Here is an 18,734-nt window from a genome sequence, read left to right on the forward strand (position 1 = left end):
GTGTTTTAAATGCCTAATACATTATTTCTACTAATGGCAAAATAATTTCAACCCTTGCTCGGAAGGTATGTAAATGATAATGCTTTTGCATTTTTTTCATTGTTTACAGTTTTTGAGAAAGAGACAAATATACAGTGCGATTTCACTTCAGTGTCTTGATTTTTATCTCTAGTATAAAATGGAGAATTGGATTTTCTTATGCAAACACTTTATCCTTTTAAACAAGCAACGTTTTTGTTACACAGTATTTTAATCAGTTAATGTATTTGCTTTGGATGAGATTAGTTTTCTTGTGTAGTATAACAAAATGTGAAACACAAGAAAGGAAAATGTCTTTAAAATTACAGATTATAGACATTACTACCAGAAATCTTTGTGTCTAGATGACCATAAAACTTGTCCATATTTTTCTCTTGCAGAGTTAAAAGATCATTAAAGTTGGACACTGTTAAAAAAGATAATGTAAGTATTTTTTGGTGTATGAAATCATCGGGCTATATATATATGTATATATATCTATATGCACACATATTTGCATATATAAACATTATACTTCATTAGAGTTGCATTTATATTGTTACAGATTGGATGTTGTCTAGAAAAACCTTACAAGGCAGAAAATTACTGCTGAAAATATTAGTATAAAATTTATTGTATTCCATTTGTTGTAGAACTGCCTGGCTTTAAGTAATGTACACCTGCATGAATCACTTGAAAATAATGAAGAAATATGCATATTTTTATTGCCATCACTATTTACCCAAGAGCTGAATGAGTTAAGATCCTTAGTGAAATCATTTATTAGAAATTAGCTCCATTATCCTGCAAGCAAATGTTCTGCCATGTAATTGTACATGTAACAATATGGAATTATGATAATGCTGTAATCTGCATATTATAAACTGCAAAATTGAAATGAAAACATTAAAGGCATTTTCATGTCAAGGATATAATTACCTCCCTCAGCTAATCTGGCATAATGAAACAATAAAGTACTAACACTGCAATAAATTTCACCACAGTTATCACAATAAAAATAAAATTGTACTGTTGCTATTATTTTTTGTAAATGCAGCTATAGTATACTCCCAGTGCCAGCATGTCATGACATATGTCAGTTTATTATCTGCTCCTACCAACAGTGGGTGTTGCTGCAGACATCAATACAGCAGAGCTTGTGAGGATGGCAGTGTTTAAAGAAAGGAAAATTTTGGGAAAGTATTTAGACAGAAATAGCTGGTCAGCAAATGAACTCCCAATAAATCTCCACGTCTGTGTCATTTTGAAGAGATTTGTTTCTATGCAGCACGTATTTGGAGGTCTCCCTGGCATTTAGCAAAATAGAAGTTTGCGATTTAAAAAATTTTCTCGATACTTTTTTTTTTCTTTTTAAATTTAAACAAAGGTGGCAAAATACCGCAGTGGCACTAAAAAAAATCATTAGCAATTTAATTAGCAGCTTAGTGTACCATTACCCAACTTGTTCTGCTCAGAATGCAGCTGTGACTGTAATTTTGCATCTGTTTCTTGGGCTGTAGTAACGTTTTTGTAGATGAGTGGTCCAGCTGAAATTACACACAGTTCTTTTTGTGCCTTAAAGCTATTCTTTCCCTGCCCCCTCCCCATAAGATAAAAAGAAAGAGTTACTTGGTGGTTACCTGCATTCAGATTCTTGTGCAGCAAAAAACTTAACAAAAGCCCATCTGAATGATAAAAACTTCTACTGGAATCTCAGTAATGTAGGTTTACACTATGATTTTTTAGTTCATACGATGCCTCTGACAGATACATGTCAAAGATTTAAAGTGTACCATAATTAAATAACGCTATAGATGCTAGGAAGGAATGTAAGTTAATAAACACACATGGTTTGTGTGAAGTATCTGAGTGTGAACATAGGCTGTGGTACAAGTGGCACAAGAAATGCCTTCAAATGAAGGAGATTAAAATCAGGATATTTTAATAAGAGTTTAGTAGTGAAGAGCAGCAAAAGGGTACAAAAATATGCTGTATTCTCTTTAGAGGAGTTATTGAACGTTCTTTATACTTTTGTATAATCAAGAGGAATTTTATTTCATCAAGAGGAATTTAATAATATTATAACAGAGACTTAGCATTTGTATGACACGTTAGCTTCTAGAACTCATTTGGTGAAGTCAAGAACGCAGTAGAAGCTGTAATAAAAACATTCATAGACTTAACAAGAGTATGCATATCCATGTAAGCATGAAAAACAGGAGTATTGTGCTTCAGGACATTTAAATCAACTGTTAACTGGAATTGAGAAGAAAACTTCCAAGGATTACATAATTGTCCATTATACTTATAGGTGCAACTTTTATTCCTAGTTTTATATTTATTGCCTCTGTAAATGTATACTTTTTAGAAGCAGTTTCCTTATAACACCTCAACAATTTAAGACTGCCTTTGCTCTCAACCAGCTCCCCAGAGCAGACCTTTTCCCAGAGCATGCAAGAGATTCCGGTGCTGAGGAACCCTTACTGGACCTCAACATTTGTATGCCCTTTGTTTGATCTGGTTTAAAAAGGAGTGGCATGAGGGTCTCATTCCAGAAAAACAGGATAACATACGATTAGGGATGGAAAGGGAATAAATGAGTTATTAATTTGAAATTGCAGTGGAAATGCCAGTTACCAAAGTGCAAATACCAGCTTGACAGATTAATTATTTTAAAAACTTTTTTTCCCCAATTTGGTGTGTGTTCTTTAATGAGTATAAACTCCAGATCCTCACCTTGTATTTCATTCATGGTACTGAAACAGTGTAATAAGCTTACGTATTATACTTTTTCTAACATTAATAAATGGAATAATAAATGGAACTTAAAGAGATTACAGGATAATCATGTACAATAAAGTTTCCAATGAAGAAATACTGTATGAAATTGAGTGACTGTTATGAGTGACATGAAGACAAATGATAGATATTCAGTTTTACAGATGGAATGAGGCTCAAGTTGGTGGAAAAGGTTTGTCAAGTGGATGAGTCATTCCTTTGCTTGTTAGAGTTCCAAAACTAGACATAAATGAATTTGCTTCTCAAACTCAAAGCCCCAGGATTGTAACAACGAAAAAATGAAGAAATCTCTTACTCTGTTTTTCTGTGAGATTTGCTTTGATGATATAATGTTTCCAAGAGAAAATCCTGTAGCCACTTGATCAGTGGTTTCTAAGAGTGTAAGATGACATGAAGATGCTGCTGATGCCAATAGAGTCTCCTTTAAGTGCTCTATGTGTTCTGTTTCTGCATGTGTCTCCTTTTGACAGTCATTGATGGTGTTATTCAAAGCTGCTGGACTTCTTACTTGGAATCAAGTTGTTACTAGAGCTGAAGCCCTTTCTGTGCAAACAGTGTGGTTTGGGTTTGGTTTTTTCTTTTGTATATTAGTAGTGCAGTGAAATCCCAGTGGCTCGGAGTTGCAATTCAGAATCCAATCTAGAGAGTGAACTCTGTCCCAGATAATCCCAGTTAATATTTCAGATTTGCAGGCTAGTTCTTCTGAAAACTTCTCGGTCCAATTTCTTTTACATTATTAAATAACTCTGTTTATATCATTAGACATACCGAAATCATAAACCAGAGACAAAATTTTGGATTTAAGGGACTCACTTGTTTTGTTTTTTTATTATGTTTAGAAAATCATTAGAAATAACTCTTTTACTAGAATTAAAATCTGAAAATAGTTGCTTATAGTTCATGTGTCTTAAATTCTTAATACTGTAGGAAAAATAATACCAGGTTTTGACTGCTTTGAAAACAAACAAAAAAAACCCAGGTGTTCATGCTGGAATACCTCTCTGGAAACCACATACTTTTTCTTTATGCAAGCGGGGAGGCTAGTGTTTGAAGGGCCGGTTTATTTGCAGGTTTGTTTGACTAAAACTAATGTTAATGAGAAGAGGGAGTAATAGAGCAGCTTGGTAGGCACCTGGCAGCTAAGCGAAGGTCAATCCACCACAACATGGGCTTTCCATAAATGGGAGTACATAAAGTTAGGAATTACTTAGAAAAATCTATTGCCATATAGTAAATGTTCAGAGGGCTTTGTCTGCTTTTGGGTGCAATATGTAACTCTACTGATTAGAAAGGTTGAGGCCAGAATATATTTAGTTTGCAGAAGGGAGGTTTACAGCTGTTGTAGGTTTAGAGGGACATAGGTACTTCTTTATCTTTAGCCAATATTCATCTAGATTCTTTGTCTCTTGCTACATTTTAGCCGCCTGATGAAATGCACTTGAAGACCAAACAGAAGAATCTAAACTCTTACTCGCCGACAACAGGAACACGCCAAATGAGTCCGTTTTCATCTCCCACGACTCATAATGCACAAAATCTCAGAAATCACCCGTCAAATGGTTAGTTGAACATTCTGTCTTTCTTACTGCAACATTTTTCTGATTATGGGCTTGATTTAGTAACTTATGTCTCATGTGGTATGTCTGATTTCTTTTCCCTCTTAAAGAATTTTAATCTCTTTTGGAAAAGCTGATGTTGCTTTTTAAAGCTCGAATCTTTTCAGTATAAAACTTGGGGGTGTTTATGAAACAACTTGTTTATAAAACAAGTTTTGCTTTCTGTTGATGAGTGTTTTAAAAGTTTGACTTTGGCTTAGCAAAAAACCCTGCACTGGCATTTTTGTCAATAATTCCATTAATTCCACTGGTTAGGCATGTAACGCTACCAATGTCCTTCATTTGCTTTCTTTCTAAGTCCCAGCTTTCAGTGGCAGAACTGGTACGTGCTACTGACGGTGACTTTGTTCTTTGTCAGACTATATGTGGAGATGTTCTGAGGTTGCTGTGTGCTACTTCAGATTGTTCCAGTGAGGTCCTGGTTTACTCCTGCAAGGCAGTGCAATCCATTGTTTATAATACACAGCTGAGCTCTGGACTCCCTCATGGTCAGGAGAGCTGGAAAAAAAAGATGTGTGCAGTTGATGCATGTTTAATTTTGTGGCCTTTTGAGAACTATGTCGAGATTTGCAATGTAAGCCCTGGTTTATGTACTTCCAGGTTTCTGGTGGTAAATGCTTGCATGTACGCATGCATACCTCCATACATACAGCACTTCTCAGCTCTGAGTCTTTCTCTATGAATATTGAAAGTTATGTAGATTTTATCAAATCAAAGCTAAAAGGGAGGTTCAGTTAGTTTAACTCTTCTGCTTTGCATTCTTTTATGTAATTTTTTACTATTGTTTTTTGTAGTAAGGCACTTCAAGGCAATTTTTAATTAATCTAACCTAACACTGAATGTCATTAGCTCTCAGAAAATACGCCTATGCCTTTTTATAATTATATTATTTCCAGTTCCCTTTAGGATATATGCCCGCTTAGTTACACAGTCACAATTTTAATGCAAACTATGACTGTTCAAGAAGTATATTTTCAGTAGACTAACCTGCTTTTATGGCTATATAGGTTGTGGTCATCTTAAGTGTTAAGGAGCCATTAGGTCACCTGGTGTGACTTTTTTATATTTAAAAAAAAAAAATACAGAGAGACTTTCTTGTTACTTTTCCTATATAGAGCCCAAGAGCTTTCATTTCCTCACAGTACAAGTTCTAGAAAGATGGTTAAGTCTTGATTTGAAAACTTCAAATTATTTAAATAATAATAATAATCCATCGCTTTCCTTGTTAGCAAGTTTCTTGTTCAATTACCTTCACTATTAAAAAAAAAAATTCTCCCGTCTGATTTTGAATTTGTCTGGCTTTAATTTTCAGCCATCAGTTCTTGTTATGCCTTTTTGTTGGGTTAAAGAGCTTTTTATGCCCCATATATTTTGGAATTTATATGCAGTAATTGAGGCCTCACTAACATTCATGAATTATGATGAGTAGAAATATTCTGAGCAGGATAGAATAACCACTGTTTGAAATTTATCTAGATGTCTGCAGATTTTTGCACTAGTTATTGCACCATATGCTCTCATGATGGATCTGCAAAAGTGGATTTTTCCTCCAGGAAAAAAGGGATTTTATCTTTTTTAAAGGAATGTGATTAAGAAATTTTGGGATTCTGTCAAAGCTGGCTGACCAAAAAATTAAAATTACTGGAAGCCTTCAAGCTGAAAATACTACAATCTGTGAGCATTACATCCCTTTTCCTTATTAGAAATAGCAGAGTACTTGAGGAAGCATGGAAGTACCAGGTGTTCTGGTAGCACTATAGCTATGCGTAGTTACAGACCTGTGTGCAGAGGTTTGGGGTTTTTTCCTAATTAGTAGTCATGCTAGGAAACTAAACAGAAGCAGCAATATCCTAATTCTTTATCATGCTGCCAGTCTTCATTATGACCTGGCTTTGTGTCCTTGCTACCTGTTTGTCAAACAGTTTTAACACAGTTGAGTTTTTCATCAGCACTCACTGCCAGTCAGAATATTCACAACTTTTCTACCAAGTTCTCTGCTGATGCCAGTTCTCCCCAGAATAGCTGTTCTCCACCTGTGCTATGCTTCTGAATTGGGCATTTGCCCCTGGAACTAGTACAAAACCAACTGTTTCAACCATTGACATTCCAAGAAGCCTTTGGAGGAAGAATTATACTAATTTCTCCTCATTCTTTCAGTGAGTGATGGCATGTCTCAACTAGTTGTGCAAATCTGCTATATTGAAAGATCCTGTATTTTAGAACACCGTTGCCTTCACAAAATTGAAGATATATGCAGTTGATGTGTGTTTAATTTTGTGGCCTTTTGAGAACTGTATTGAGATTTGCAATGAAGGGCCTGGTTTGGGATGGAGGGAGCAAGTCTCTGTCTACCAGAAAGTAAGGACCTTTGCCACAGTGCCTGCCCTGTTTTGTGAACAATTCCTCCTCTCAAAATTAATGCCTGCTTCTTGATTCCTAAAAAGATAATTATTTGGCACGGTGGGTATCTCCACACTCCTGGTTACTTCACATCCAGAAATCTTTACTGACATTTAATCAGCCCTTTAAAGTATAGACCCCTGCATTCTTGAAAGACTATAAACAGTTCCCCTTTGGGATTATTTTCCTCTTCAGCAAAGTTGCTTAAAGCATTGTCTTACGTATTCCCACAGATGTCCATGGTTACGTGTTGAATTTTCTCCTTGGAGTTTAAACCAAGTTAGATAGAAATCTAACCCCACTGTTTTCCAACTTCTTTCTTACTGTGAAAAGTAACTCTTCCAGTGAGCAGCATTCTGACTTAGTTTGTTAGGGAACTTGAAGTCTTTGACATGTAAATTTATCTACTCTATTTTTCTACAGAGAGAAAAGTATTTTCAAAGTATTCCCAGGTCAGATTTCTATGGCAGTCTCTGCTTTCATCAGTAAGAAAGAAATTTTGTTTGCATGTATTAACTCCTATACCAGTCTCAGGATTTGATGGTACTTTCTGGATTAAATGAAGAGCCTATGTCTGGGGTTTTTTTTCCCTCCTGGTAAATATGAAGCTCTTCATCCTATACAAAGAAACTTTTCAATGAGAAGAGGTGCCAATAGGTGTTCTCTGCCAGATCAGAGATATGGCTGTTGTTCGTGCAATCAGTTGGTATGCCTCTACTGGCATCTGTCATGTCATGGAAAGGTCAGCTCATACCATACCTCAATTAGTTGTTTTGTCATGATGTGACATCCTACATTCTCATCCAGAATGGAGCAGTAGCTATTCAGATTCAAGCAAAGTGACTGCATGTTATACCGAGGCGCTGACGATCGCTGAATTAAGATTGCCTGTATCCTGAAGGAAGAATCAGATTAGAACAACATATGTCCATACTGACTACAATCGGAGGCACTGGGAGCAGTAAGCTTTCTGTTAGTGTCACTGCATCACAAAAGCAGTTCTGAAAAAAACCCAACTATTATGTATAAATGCAGATTTTAATTTTGTGGCTGTCTGCAGAATATGAAACTATACCTCAGCCTGGCAGGATATCCACCTGCACTTTAACACTTACCTGTGCAAAAAGCTCTTAAAATTGTATATAATTATATCAGTCAAAAAATCCTATAGCTCTTTAGATGTGTTCTCTTGAATATCCTTACATGTTTGTAATTACTTGCTTTAAGACCTCTTTCCTTTAGTTTTAGTCAAAGCCTTTTTGGTGACACAACATGTGATACTACACAAATGTTTAGATCTACTACAAGTTTTAAAACTTTTTCAGCATCTCTGCATTTGCATTACATGCCTTATCTCTTAGGTGAAAGAAAAAAAGGGGGCAAAATGTCTTGAATTAAAATGCCTGTATATTAGGATGTCAGTGGGAAAGGTGAACATGTACTGTATTTTCATACTGATATTAAGTATGGATATAGGGGAACGTTCTTTTTGCCAATAAAAAGACTGATCACATGATCATAGCTGACATTTAGATGGATAATTACTCAGTAATGTAGTACTAGTCATCTTCTTTTTTTTCCTGTGTTCATATAGCTACAAGATGGTGGTATATAAGACTTCCTCTTATATCACAGGTTTCAGCTTGTCCTTTTAGACCCACAATTTTTCTCCTTCTGAAAAGACACTTTTATTTTAAGTGTTGTAGATGAACATGACTTTCTTTTGAATAACAGTGTGGAGGAGTGCCTCAAAAAAGACTTAAATACCTACAGAATGCTAAGATTGTTCAAAAGTAACATTTATTTTAGGAAAAGACACGAACTGACCCAATTATAAGGTAGTGTGTCTTTATGATGTTGTCCTATGTATGTACTGTTGGGCTGCCTGATAATTCATATATTGCCTAACTACCCAAAAATCTCACAACTCATTTATGACATAAATTTCTAAAATAACAGAATACTAAATCTTCACTGGTTTCTCATCATTGTTGGCGAACATATTTTTAAGATTTATTTTAAATAATTTTTATTCAAATCAATCCAGGGTTCTGCCATTCTATAGTACTGGTCTAAAAGTAGTATCTGTTTGATAGCTGGTGACTGATTTAAGTGCAAGTTCTACAACTACTTAGATTTAAAGTGAAATCTTTTGGGGTCTTAACCTTTAGCTACTGTAGTGGAACAGCTTAAACTTTTATAGCACCTTGTCATTCTGAGGTATTTCTAAATGTTTTACAAAATATTAAAATTAAAAGTTAACTTATCCTTGAGCGCTGATACTTGTGTGTAATAATTTAGATCTAGCAAGAAGAAATCAAAGTGTTTAATGCTTACTGTGGCCTCTCTTTTTTAGTCTGATGTCAGAAGGGAGATGTATTACAGTGAAACGTGGAAAGCACCTCATTCCAGAGGGTCTGTTCTAGGATCAATGCATTTGTTAAGATCATGGCAAAGACCTGTTGTAGTTTCCACCAGATCTTTCACTTAAAGGTGAATTTCACCTTACAATAACAGCTGTTCAATACAAAGCATTTGTAAGAATGCACATGTATCTGTTAAGAGGGACAATAGATAAGAACTAATTTAGAACACCTTGTGAAATTTTTTGACACCAGAAAAAAAGATCTTTCTTGGGTATTGGATAGATGAGTATAGTCTGAATGGCTACAAATTCAGTGAACTCTAAAGCTGAGTTACTGGTGTGCAATTCTAAGTCACTAACTGTCAAATACATTAAGGATCTCATTATTTAAGGAGAAAACTTCTCAGAAAAAAAGAATGAATGCATGATGCCTCTCCCCCTTCATATGTATGCATACACCTCCACCATTTTGTCTTTAACGAGTATCAGATCCAAGAGATCCATTGCACAGGAGAATAGAACCGTGACCAAAAAAGGGAGCTTTGACATCGCAGTAGGAAATGAGAGACTGAGTATGTGACTGACACTGTTGAGGGAGGAAATGCTTAAGATGGAAGTTACAAAAACTCCATATTATATGACGTCTTCAGTGTCAGCCACAATTAAACAGAAATCTTTTTTGCTGTTCAGATGTAACCTCTTTATTGCTGGAACCTTGACAGATATAGCACTTGAAAGTATTGAAAGGTAACCATGTAGATTGTGTGGAGCACAATGCCATGGATAGTTATGGCTTCCCTAGTTTCAGTAGATTCACCAAAGACTATTGTACTGTGGGATCCTATCAAGTGTGACAGTATATACTATTTTTTAAGTATTAGTTAGGAGGGATGCAGTACTTTTTTTCTGCTAGTACATCACTCTCCTGATACGCTAATTGGAGGGCAAGCAGAATCAAGAAAGTAAGTGTACTGACTTTAAAAACAATAGTAATTGATACACAAGATAAAATTTTGATCTGTTTTTGTTCTAACATGAGTTCTGTCTGAATTGTATAGGTTGTGGTAAGTTATGTAGATGTAAATTCAGAAAGTCTTTTGTGGTCAGAGGTGTTTTGTTCTACATAATAATATACGTAAGGAGGCCTTTAAGTGGCTGTTGAACAGTCTCAAGTAGATAGCAGCCAGTGAGCCAAAGATGGTATTTTAGGGCAGCACTAACTTAATCTAATCAGCATCACTGAAAACATCCCCCTGCCCACCTGGTTTGGGAGCAGTCTGTGTTAGGCGTTTATCTTGGAATCTGGTCATTTAAGAATGCCCAGCCTACAGTGACAGAAAGGCAGTTCACCAACACATGTGAGCCTAGGTTTTATTAACAAATCCATGGGAATGGACTTTTGTGGTAATATCCTATTGCTGTTTCCTCACAGAAACATGCAACTGCTCAAAATATCAGTGCTCTGAAATGTAGAAATATGACTCACCATGCAGAATAATGGCAACTGGCATATGATTTAGCATGCCCCATCATATGACAAGCTAGAATATTATATTGTCAATATAGCATGTCAGAGCCTTTGAAAGTAATTTGCAGTATCTCTTTGTAGTTGTTTACAAGATGGAGTTGGGGGCCGGGCACTTTTTATTGAAGAAAATAGAGATTTCATTGCTCAGTGGTTACAATATTTTTGCGATAAGGCCCTGTGCTAATATGCTGTCTTTAGGCAGTTAATAGGATAAAAAGCTGCTGAGTAGAGCACTGTAACTATGTGTCAGAATTATACTAACTTTCAGTTATTAATACTATAATCCCAAGGTTTCCACAAACATAAATGTAACGTGAATTGATGAGAGGTCAAATTACAAAAGAGTGAATTTAGTGTGTTTCATTATGAGGGAATCTCTCCTGCTTTGTAAGTGAGGTTTGTTGGGGTTTTTTGTCTTCCTAAAAGATGATTCAACAGTCAAGGTTCATACCAACACCTTTTTCGTGTGCTTCAAATGCTCAATATCTTATTTTCATCTTTATTCTTTCTTTTCTTGCAAACCCCCTAGGAGACGAAATTGAGGAGAGTGATTCAGAAAGCAGATTATCCAGAAGAGGGCAGCCTCAAACAGAGGAGGATGCGTAAGTGTATGAAGTGCGCGGTGGGTGCAGCGCTGTGATTTTTCACTTAGGAAAGATTAGTGTTTCATGCAGAATTAAATTAATAGCGATTATTTTTGTAATACTTATAATTCCACAGGATTGGATATTCAAAGGCAGTGAATGGCAGACTTACAGTTATAGGTACAGATTAATGCAGGGTTTGCAATACAACTGCCCAGGCAGGTCTGTCTCACTGGTAGTGTGGGGCGTCTAACACTGCCAATTAATTACAGGAGTCACACTCATGGTACTACACAATGAGGTATCGTAATTAAACTGCTGAACGGAAGATCTGTTTTGGCTTTCCAGACTCTTCTGAAAGTGTACATTCTTTACCTTATTTTTGGAAACATTAACTGCCAAAGATACAGGGCCAGTAATGCAGGACACTTTTTGATTAAAAACTAGCCACAGATGGTCATGGTGAAACATTGTGTTTGCTTTCTAAATTCTTTTAAAATTCTTGTCTTTTCTGCCACAATCTTATTTTAAGCTATAAGCTTCCTGACACTAATGAACTTCGAGCAGTCCACAGTTAGTAAAACCCTTAAATGTTTCAGGTGAGGTGTCTGATAAACTGCTTTCCTAAACTTGATATATGTGAGGAAGGAGAAGAGATAAAATGTGTTAGAAGTGTCTCATGTTGTTACTATGGCTTGATCTTTTCTGTTATGAAAAACATTTAATTGTTCATAACATTGCCAAATCTCAGCTGAAAAGTGAACTGAAACTTTCTGTGCCAACAGTGCACTCAGGCTAAATGTGTTACGTATTTCAGCCAAAACAAACACATCCATCCCTAAGAGTTAGACAAAGGAAATACTAGTTTCATCTATGATAGAACTAGGTGAAAAAGTAGAAAGCTGTGAATCTCTGTAAGTTGGATTGTATCGGGGATGCCTTTCATCTTTATGGGAAGCTACCGAATTCGGAAATCCTGGAAGTTACAAGGTTTTTTAATATGGAAGTTGTATATGCTCAGTAAAACTACTTTAACTCAAAGCTTAAGTCCAGCTAAAGTTTCTTTCCTCAGTGAGCATGTTCATACTTCATGCTGCTAATACAGTATTATCCTAGATAGTCCCCCATCCATTTCCGTCCTTTTTACTCAACTGAAATTGCATTCACCAGAGACTCTTGTGATCTCTTAATAGCAAAATTTTAAAAAAAATTCTTTATTCTCATTCTTTTTCAACACTGTCTACATTTTTGTTCTTGAAATCTTTTTATCCCGTTGTGTTGTCCTGCCTTTTTATTTGATGCTTCAGCTTGTCCTTCAGTGGAATCTTTACATATGTCTTTGATATATATATATATATATATACACCAAATATATATGTAAGTGAAAGATATGTGTATATATATATCTTTCTCTGTCCAAGAAAGTCTAATTCACAGCCCAGCACCAGCCTGGCTATACCACATCTCTTCTCTACAACATTATATATTTTTTTATTGTTCTGTGTAATGTGACTGTCCTGTATTTCATTCAGGCTGGGTGCTTGTGCATCCAATTCAAATTGTTACCTAAATTCTCCTGACTGTAGACCCAGCACATTTTCTCTCCAAAATCTGAGGTGCATTTCCTATCACCCCGGTTTGTCACTAAGAGCTTACCTCTCAGTGTAATGCAAACCTCCGTTGCCCACATATTCCTTTGTTGGCCAGTTTCTTTGTACTTTCCTTGTGTTCCTTGCTTCTGACAACAGGTCACACTGCAAGTCCTCCTGATACTGAAGGCAGAGCACAGCTGCTGTGCTGCAGCTTGTGTTACTGGAAGAAGTATCACCATGCTGGTGCAGTATTCATGCAGGCTAGTTAACCGACATTAAAGAGTTGGAGTTTTGTACGTGAGTGGGTTTCTTTCCTCATATGCTTATGTATACATTGATTCTGTTATTCTACTTCTGTATTGTGTCGTATGTCTTTAATATTTGTGTCACAGTTGTATCTGGTGTCCAGAGGAAAATTCCCTTGGGGCTAGATATTTTACACATGCAATTCTTTTTTACTAACAAGTAATATTTGTGACATTTATTCAACTAAATATTATGTTTCTTATGCTTAAAGATGTAACTCTTCCTTTTCATTACTGCACTTGAACTCTCAATGTGTCTGTTGGGTTTTTTTCTTGTAATGGATGCTTTCCACCACCATTAGCTTGAAATTTCCTCGTTGTAGGACAGTAAGTATCTTCTAAGTGATGGAGCTTGACAGATAGTAGAATTGTTTGGATGGCAAGTTAGATAGTAAAAAAATAAAATCTTACAGTTATACCAGTGAAGAGCTGTAAACTGATCAATTGGAGGGTTTTTTTGTGGTTCAGTAAATCCCTTGGTTGCTTCTTAGTGATAGTAACCTTGATTTGCAGAACAATTTGAGTAATCTGTAGTCTTCATTGACATGTAAATGTTTGCTTTCAATAATTCAGTATCTTTTTTAAAAAAAATGCAAGATTTGCAGAAGACTAGCAGTTAGTGACATGCCAGTAAAACACATTTGTAAACTAACACCTACATAGTAGTATTGAGGTGAACTTCCATACACTTTACTTTTACAGGTGGAAAATATGTTGTACAATACACTGACCTTAGCATTTTCTTTTCTGCATAGCCTTCTGTTCCCATGTTGAAATACAACAGTGATAAGTTTTTCTCATACTGTAGTTCTGTTTCTAAATTTGAGGTTTCTTATAAGGGTGATTCTCCCTTTGTGGAAGGAAACAGTGAATAGATTCTTTTTCTGTTGTCTCGATCTGATTTGCATGTTTAAATGGTTCAAAGAGAAAATAGTCTAAACAGTCATTGCAGGAATTTTTTTTCAATAGATATTCAGGGAAAATCCTTAGTCATGCATTAAAATCTGCCCTTTAGATCTAATTTGATTGTATATTATTTTAATTTTTATTGCAATATCCATTAAACTCTGAAAGCTGACCATCTTTACACTGTTAGTAAAACATATTTGTGGCTTAAAAGGGGAGCTAGTACAACAAAGCTGAACAGCTACCATCACGCGATGTTGTCCCTGTTGGGCTCAGCTTTAATTTCTCATGTTTCCTACAGCTACAAGCAGTGTCATACCATCTTAACAGTCTGTGGGTTTGGGGAGCTCATCCTCTTGATTAAATTCCTGTTCTTAGGAACAAATGAGTTAAAATCCTGTTTTTTCCATTGTCTTCCTCCACAATCATAAGAAGATCCTCTAATATTGCTGAACCTGAGTTCCTAGCCTTAAAATTAGGATATATGTATTTTTGGCAGTTTGCTTATAAATCCTAACCAAAAGCAAATTGTATTTGGTGTTGTATGACACAATCAGGTTGTACAGCCCATCTGTTCACAGCTTATCTAGATCTATCCTGATTACAATGTGAAGAAACTCTGGGAAACATTGTAAACACTGATTTTCAGCAAGTGGTGATGCAGCTAATTGAAATTGTTTTATTTTAATTTTTCATGCAGGTTCCTGGAATTGCAGTCCAAAGTGAAAAGTTCATTGGCTAGAATTCTGAATATAAGAGCAAAACTGACAAGCCTACAGGTCTGGTTTACGCTGATTTATTTTTTTAAATCTACTTTTAATATAGGATTTGAAAAAAAGAAAAGAAAATTGTATATGCAGTGTCTGAGTTTTAAGGAATAGGGAAGCAAATAAAATACTTGAAACCAGGCAGGTTTGACCTGGAAATCACAAAAATGAAAAAAAAAAAAAACAAAACACAGAACTTAGTAGATTTTTTTTTTAAACTAGAAGAGTTGCTTTTCCAAGGACACCATTTTTAATTTTTATCACTCCTCATTTTGTACACGATTAAAAACATATGAAGTAGTTATCAACTATTATTTATATCTTGAAGTATGAATTATTACTGCATATTTTTCTGTCCTTGAAGATTAAATATCCCTTTGTGTTGAAGTGATTGTACTATTTAATTTACCACTAATGTATCATCATTTAATAGTCTGTTTAATACGTGCTAAAATGCAAATTGCTCTTCTGTTTTATTCACATTTTGTTTCCTGAATAAATTTAGCACAAGGCTCATTGCTGTGTATCAATATCTGAGAAATAATTCAGTGTACTCAAAGTATTGTATTGATTTATTTTACTTGCGTATGATCTGACAAGGTTTTATTTACAAAAAAAGACTAATTTATAATATTTTAATTCAAATGTTTATTTAGAAAACCCTATTGAAAAATCCTTTCTATTTCTCCAGAGATTGATAGTGTATGGTTTTAGGTCTCCCATGAAATGCTGAGGAGTGTGTTCAATACAATCTGAGCTGCACGTAGATTTCCATTTTACTAACATATTAGAGCAAGCTTGTACATGTGCCAAGATTGCTTTTCTGGGGATCAAGTGTTAATCTGTTTAAACAGCTGAAGACTTACGAGTGAAGCGTAAATAACAGGAGATTTTTAAGTAACACTTCCAAAGGCACCTGAATGCCATTTTCAAAATTAACGTATATTCTTACACCCTTAAACTTTTTACTCCCATTGACTTTCTCTGAGGTGGAGCCTCACGCATCGTTTAAAGCTTATGAAAAAATTCCAGAAGTTCTTTCTCTGAGAGGTTTTTAATAAGTTGTAGACATCTAAGTAGGTAGTTTGGGAATGAGATTTAACAATGTCTTTAATCATGGGTTTTTTTTCCAGGCTTTAGAGGGCAGTAGAGAGCTTGAAAATATTGGTGTCTCCGACTTGCCTTGCGTCTTGAGTGCTGAAGTGCAGAGAACCCAAGTGCTAAGTAAGGAGGATTTTCAATATTTATCCTCTTTATAACAATTTAACAATGATCACTCCAAACGTTTCCTCGAGTCCTGCCCCGCTCTATGTTAAAATGGAGTGTTATACCCCAGGACTCGGACATGTGAGTTCTCTCGGTAAGGGCAAGTGCACCTTAAACGTCCCTGTGCGCCCAAGCAGGGACATAAAAGAGAGGCAACCCCAACGGCCCACTCTTCTAACTCGCACTCACAGATGGGGAGGAAAAACTTGCAAGAGCAACACCTTTTCTTGTGTAAATAGTTAGATACTTAGTGGGTACTTAGCTAGTGATTAGGCTAAACGTTTGCACTTTGATTGCATTGCCTTTCTTCTCTTTTTGCAAGGAAGTTGTTTTGTTTGTTTGCCTCTTAGGAGGATTAGGCTGAATATAGGTTTCCAGGCTTTAAAAATTGCTATTCATGTGTCTTTAAATGATGGACATACCAGATGCTTGTTGTGTTGGGATAAGGGCACTTTACAGATGGCACATCTGTAATACTTTTCCAAGGGAACCCAGAAGGCCAAAGCTTTTCACTTATATGTGTCCAATTTTTAATAAACTTTATCCTTACTCCAAGCCAGAGGTTCTTGGGATGTGTGAATCCTCAGCAGCAAAAAGTGCATTCACACTTCTCTTCCCAACTGCCTCTGCAACTAGAAGGGCACTATGTGATGGGGAAATATTCTAATGCAAAAAACTTGCATTATGGATAATTGCAGAAGAAAAAAAACAAAAAAGCTATTGACTTTCAGAGAGGAGAAATAAAGATCTGCCTTACCAGGTCATTCCTTTAAAAGTGATGAAAGGTAGCCGTAGGCACCAAGAGGCCCCAATCTTTATGCCTCAGAACAGTTTGTTAATTTGTTTTCACAATAGCAACACCTTTTATCTGTACCCACGTTGACATGTTTGTGGTACAGGTGTGTGGCTAAGACTGCCCTTACCTACCACTACTTCTTCTTTTGCATATATAACATTGTTCTTGTAGACTTTTCATCCCAACCTCTGACCAAGGAATATGAATGTATACGTAGTCCCTGTGTCCAGTCTCTGGACAAGCATGCAAAGATGATAAAACAAGTTTCTTAAGCTGCAGCAAATGTGATATTTTGCCCATACGCGTTATTCTACAACCTGTCTGGTTGCTCTGCTTTCTGCAGAGTGTAAAAACACTGGAACTAGCTATAGGAGAGCAAAGCCTAGGGTGGCTGGGACTGCTACTTTGTTTGCCATTGGAAACAGGTGGACAGTAAAGCCACAGGTGCTCAAGAATTTTTCTTACCAAGGAGCACTGTGACTCTTCTCATGCATTAGGTGCATGTGCCTCAGCAGTGGAATTTATGCACCACACAATTCCAGCAGCGACTGTTGATTAAATTAACATTGCTCCTGACTCTATTCCAGTGCTCATTCGGTTTTCATTTTGCATGTGTATACACTGTACTAGTTCCCACTATAATGCATATATTCAGTTGCTTTCTTATACAAAATGAAGTTTTGTAACAATAGTCTGTGTTTACATTACTACCCTACACAGTGGATAGGGCAGTAACACTGCCCAAATGAGATGTCAGACCTGTTGTTGACATTTTCTGTTAGTCCACTCTTTCTGTTAGCTTTTTGTTGCTTTCAGAATGGGGAAGAATCATCTTTTCCCCCATCTCTGAATTAGGAACAAAGCACCACGTCAGCACTAGAAGACAAAAATGGGAACAAAATGCGGTATAAGGCTTGTAAGCACAACTTCTCAAAATTATGTTAATTTTGAAAATTTTTTGTTAATTTTTTGGAGCACAATTACATTGTAAGTGGTTTGTTGTCATCACTTGAAGAAAAATCCAAATGCTTTGAAAGTGAAAAAGGCAGCTCAGGTATTATTTTCTTTGAAGTCTCTGGGGCAACGTTTACTGATTTCAGATTTATTTCTTCACTAGTGAGTCAAGCAGAAGAACTGCAGCTGTTGAAAAGAAACCCTGGAAAACTTCCTGCCCGAGGTAAGAAACTTTTTATAACTCCTGTGTAACAGATGTTTTGATGATTCCTTTTAGTTGATTCCTCCTTAGTTCTTTCCACTTGAAATAAGTTGGGTAACTTTTAATATGTGAAAAGGATGATAATCAAATGTTTCTTCTGAAAACTTCTGCACTACTCAAATGTAATTTTCATCTTTTCTGCTGTTTTCATTGTATTGGGTATTTCTCCATGAAACTGTGCAAGGAGAAGAAATCATTAATGGTCTTGTGCTTGAGGTATGGTCTAGAAATAAGTGCAGTCAGGACCTAGAGAGTTTACATTCCTTTATGGATACCTGTTATCCTTGTTCTTCCTCGCTCTCCTCCTTCCCCTGCATTTTCAGTGTATAAGCCAAGCAGCATACAGTCCTTGCAGCAAACCCTTTTTCACCTTCTATGTATTGTGAGGTATTTAGCACACTCCAGGGGACTGTGAAATCCTAACTATTAGGTTTCTTCATAACTAGTGCTGTGAAAATATTTGAAGTTGGTGGCATTTAACATAGTGTGGCCCACATAGCCACTTTAGTGCCTTGTCTAGCTGGGAAGGTCGGGGGGGGATACACGCAAGATTTATTTTGTTCTCTCACACCCGGT

The 18,734-nt window shown here is 36.1% G+C and overlaps 1 protein-coding gene across 7 annotated transcripts in view; it reads left to right on the forward strand.

Moving 5' to 3' along the window:
• The window catches only part of ITGB3BP (integrin subunit beta 3 binding protein), a 35,511-nt gene that overhangs the window by 4,641 nt on the left and 12,136 nt on the right, over window positions 1–18,734 (forward strand). For all 7 annotated transcript variants that reach the window (XM_074875851.1, XM_074875846.1, XM_074875845.1 and 4 more), the window contains exons 2-7: window positions 420–462; window positions 4,238–4,376; window positions 11,256–11,328; window positions 14,814–14,892; window positions 16,014–16,104; window positions 18,060–18,119. In XM_074875851.1, the coding sequence (XP_074731952.1) occupies window positions 420–462; window positions 4,238–4,376; window positions 11,256–11,328; window positions 14,814–14,892; window positions 16,014–16,104; window positions 18,060–18,119 (485 nt within the window). The remainder of the gene's footprint in view (window positions 1–419; window positions 463–4,237; window positions 4,377–11,255; window positions 11,329–14,813; window positions 14,893–16,013; window positions 16,105–18,059; window positions 18,120–18,734) is intronic.

Source organism: Strix uralensis, chromosome 8 (genome assembly GCF_047716275.1).
Source record: "Strix uralensis isolate ZFMK-TIS-50842 chromosome 8, bStrUra1, whole genome shotgun sequence".
NCBI classification, from domain to species: Eukaryota; Metazoa; Chordata; class Aves; order Strigiformes; family Strigidae; genus Strix; species Strix uralensis.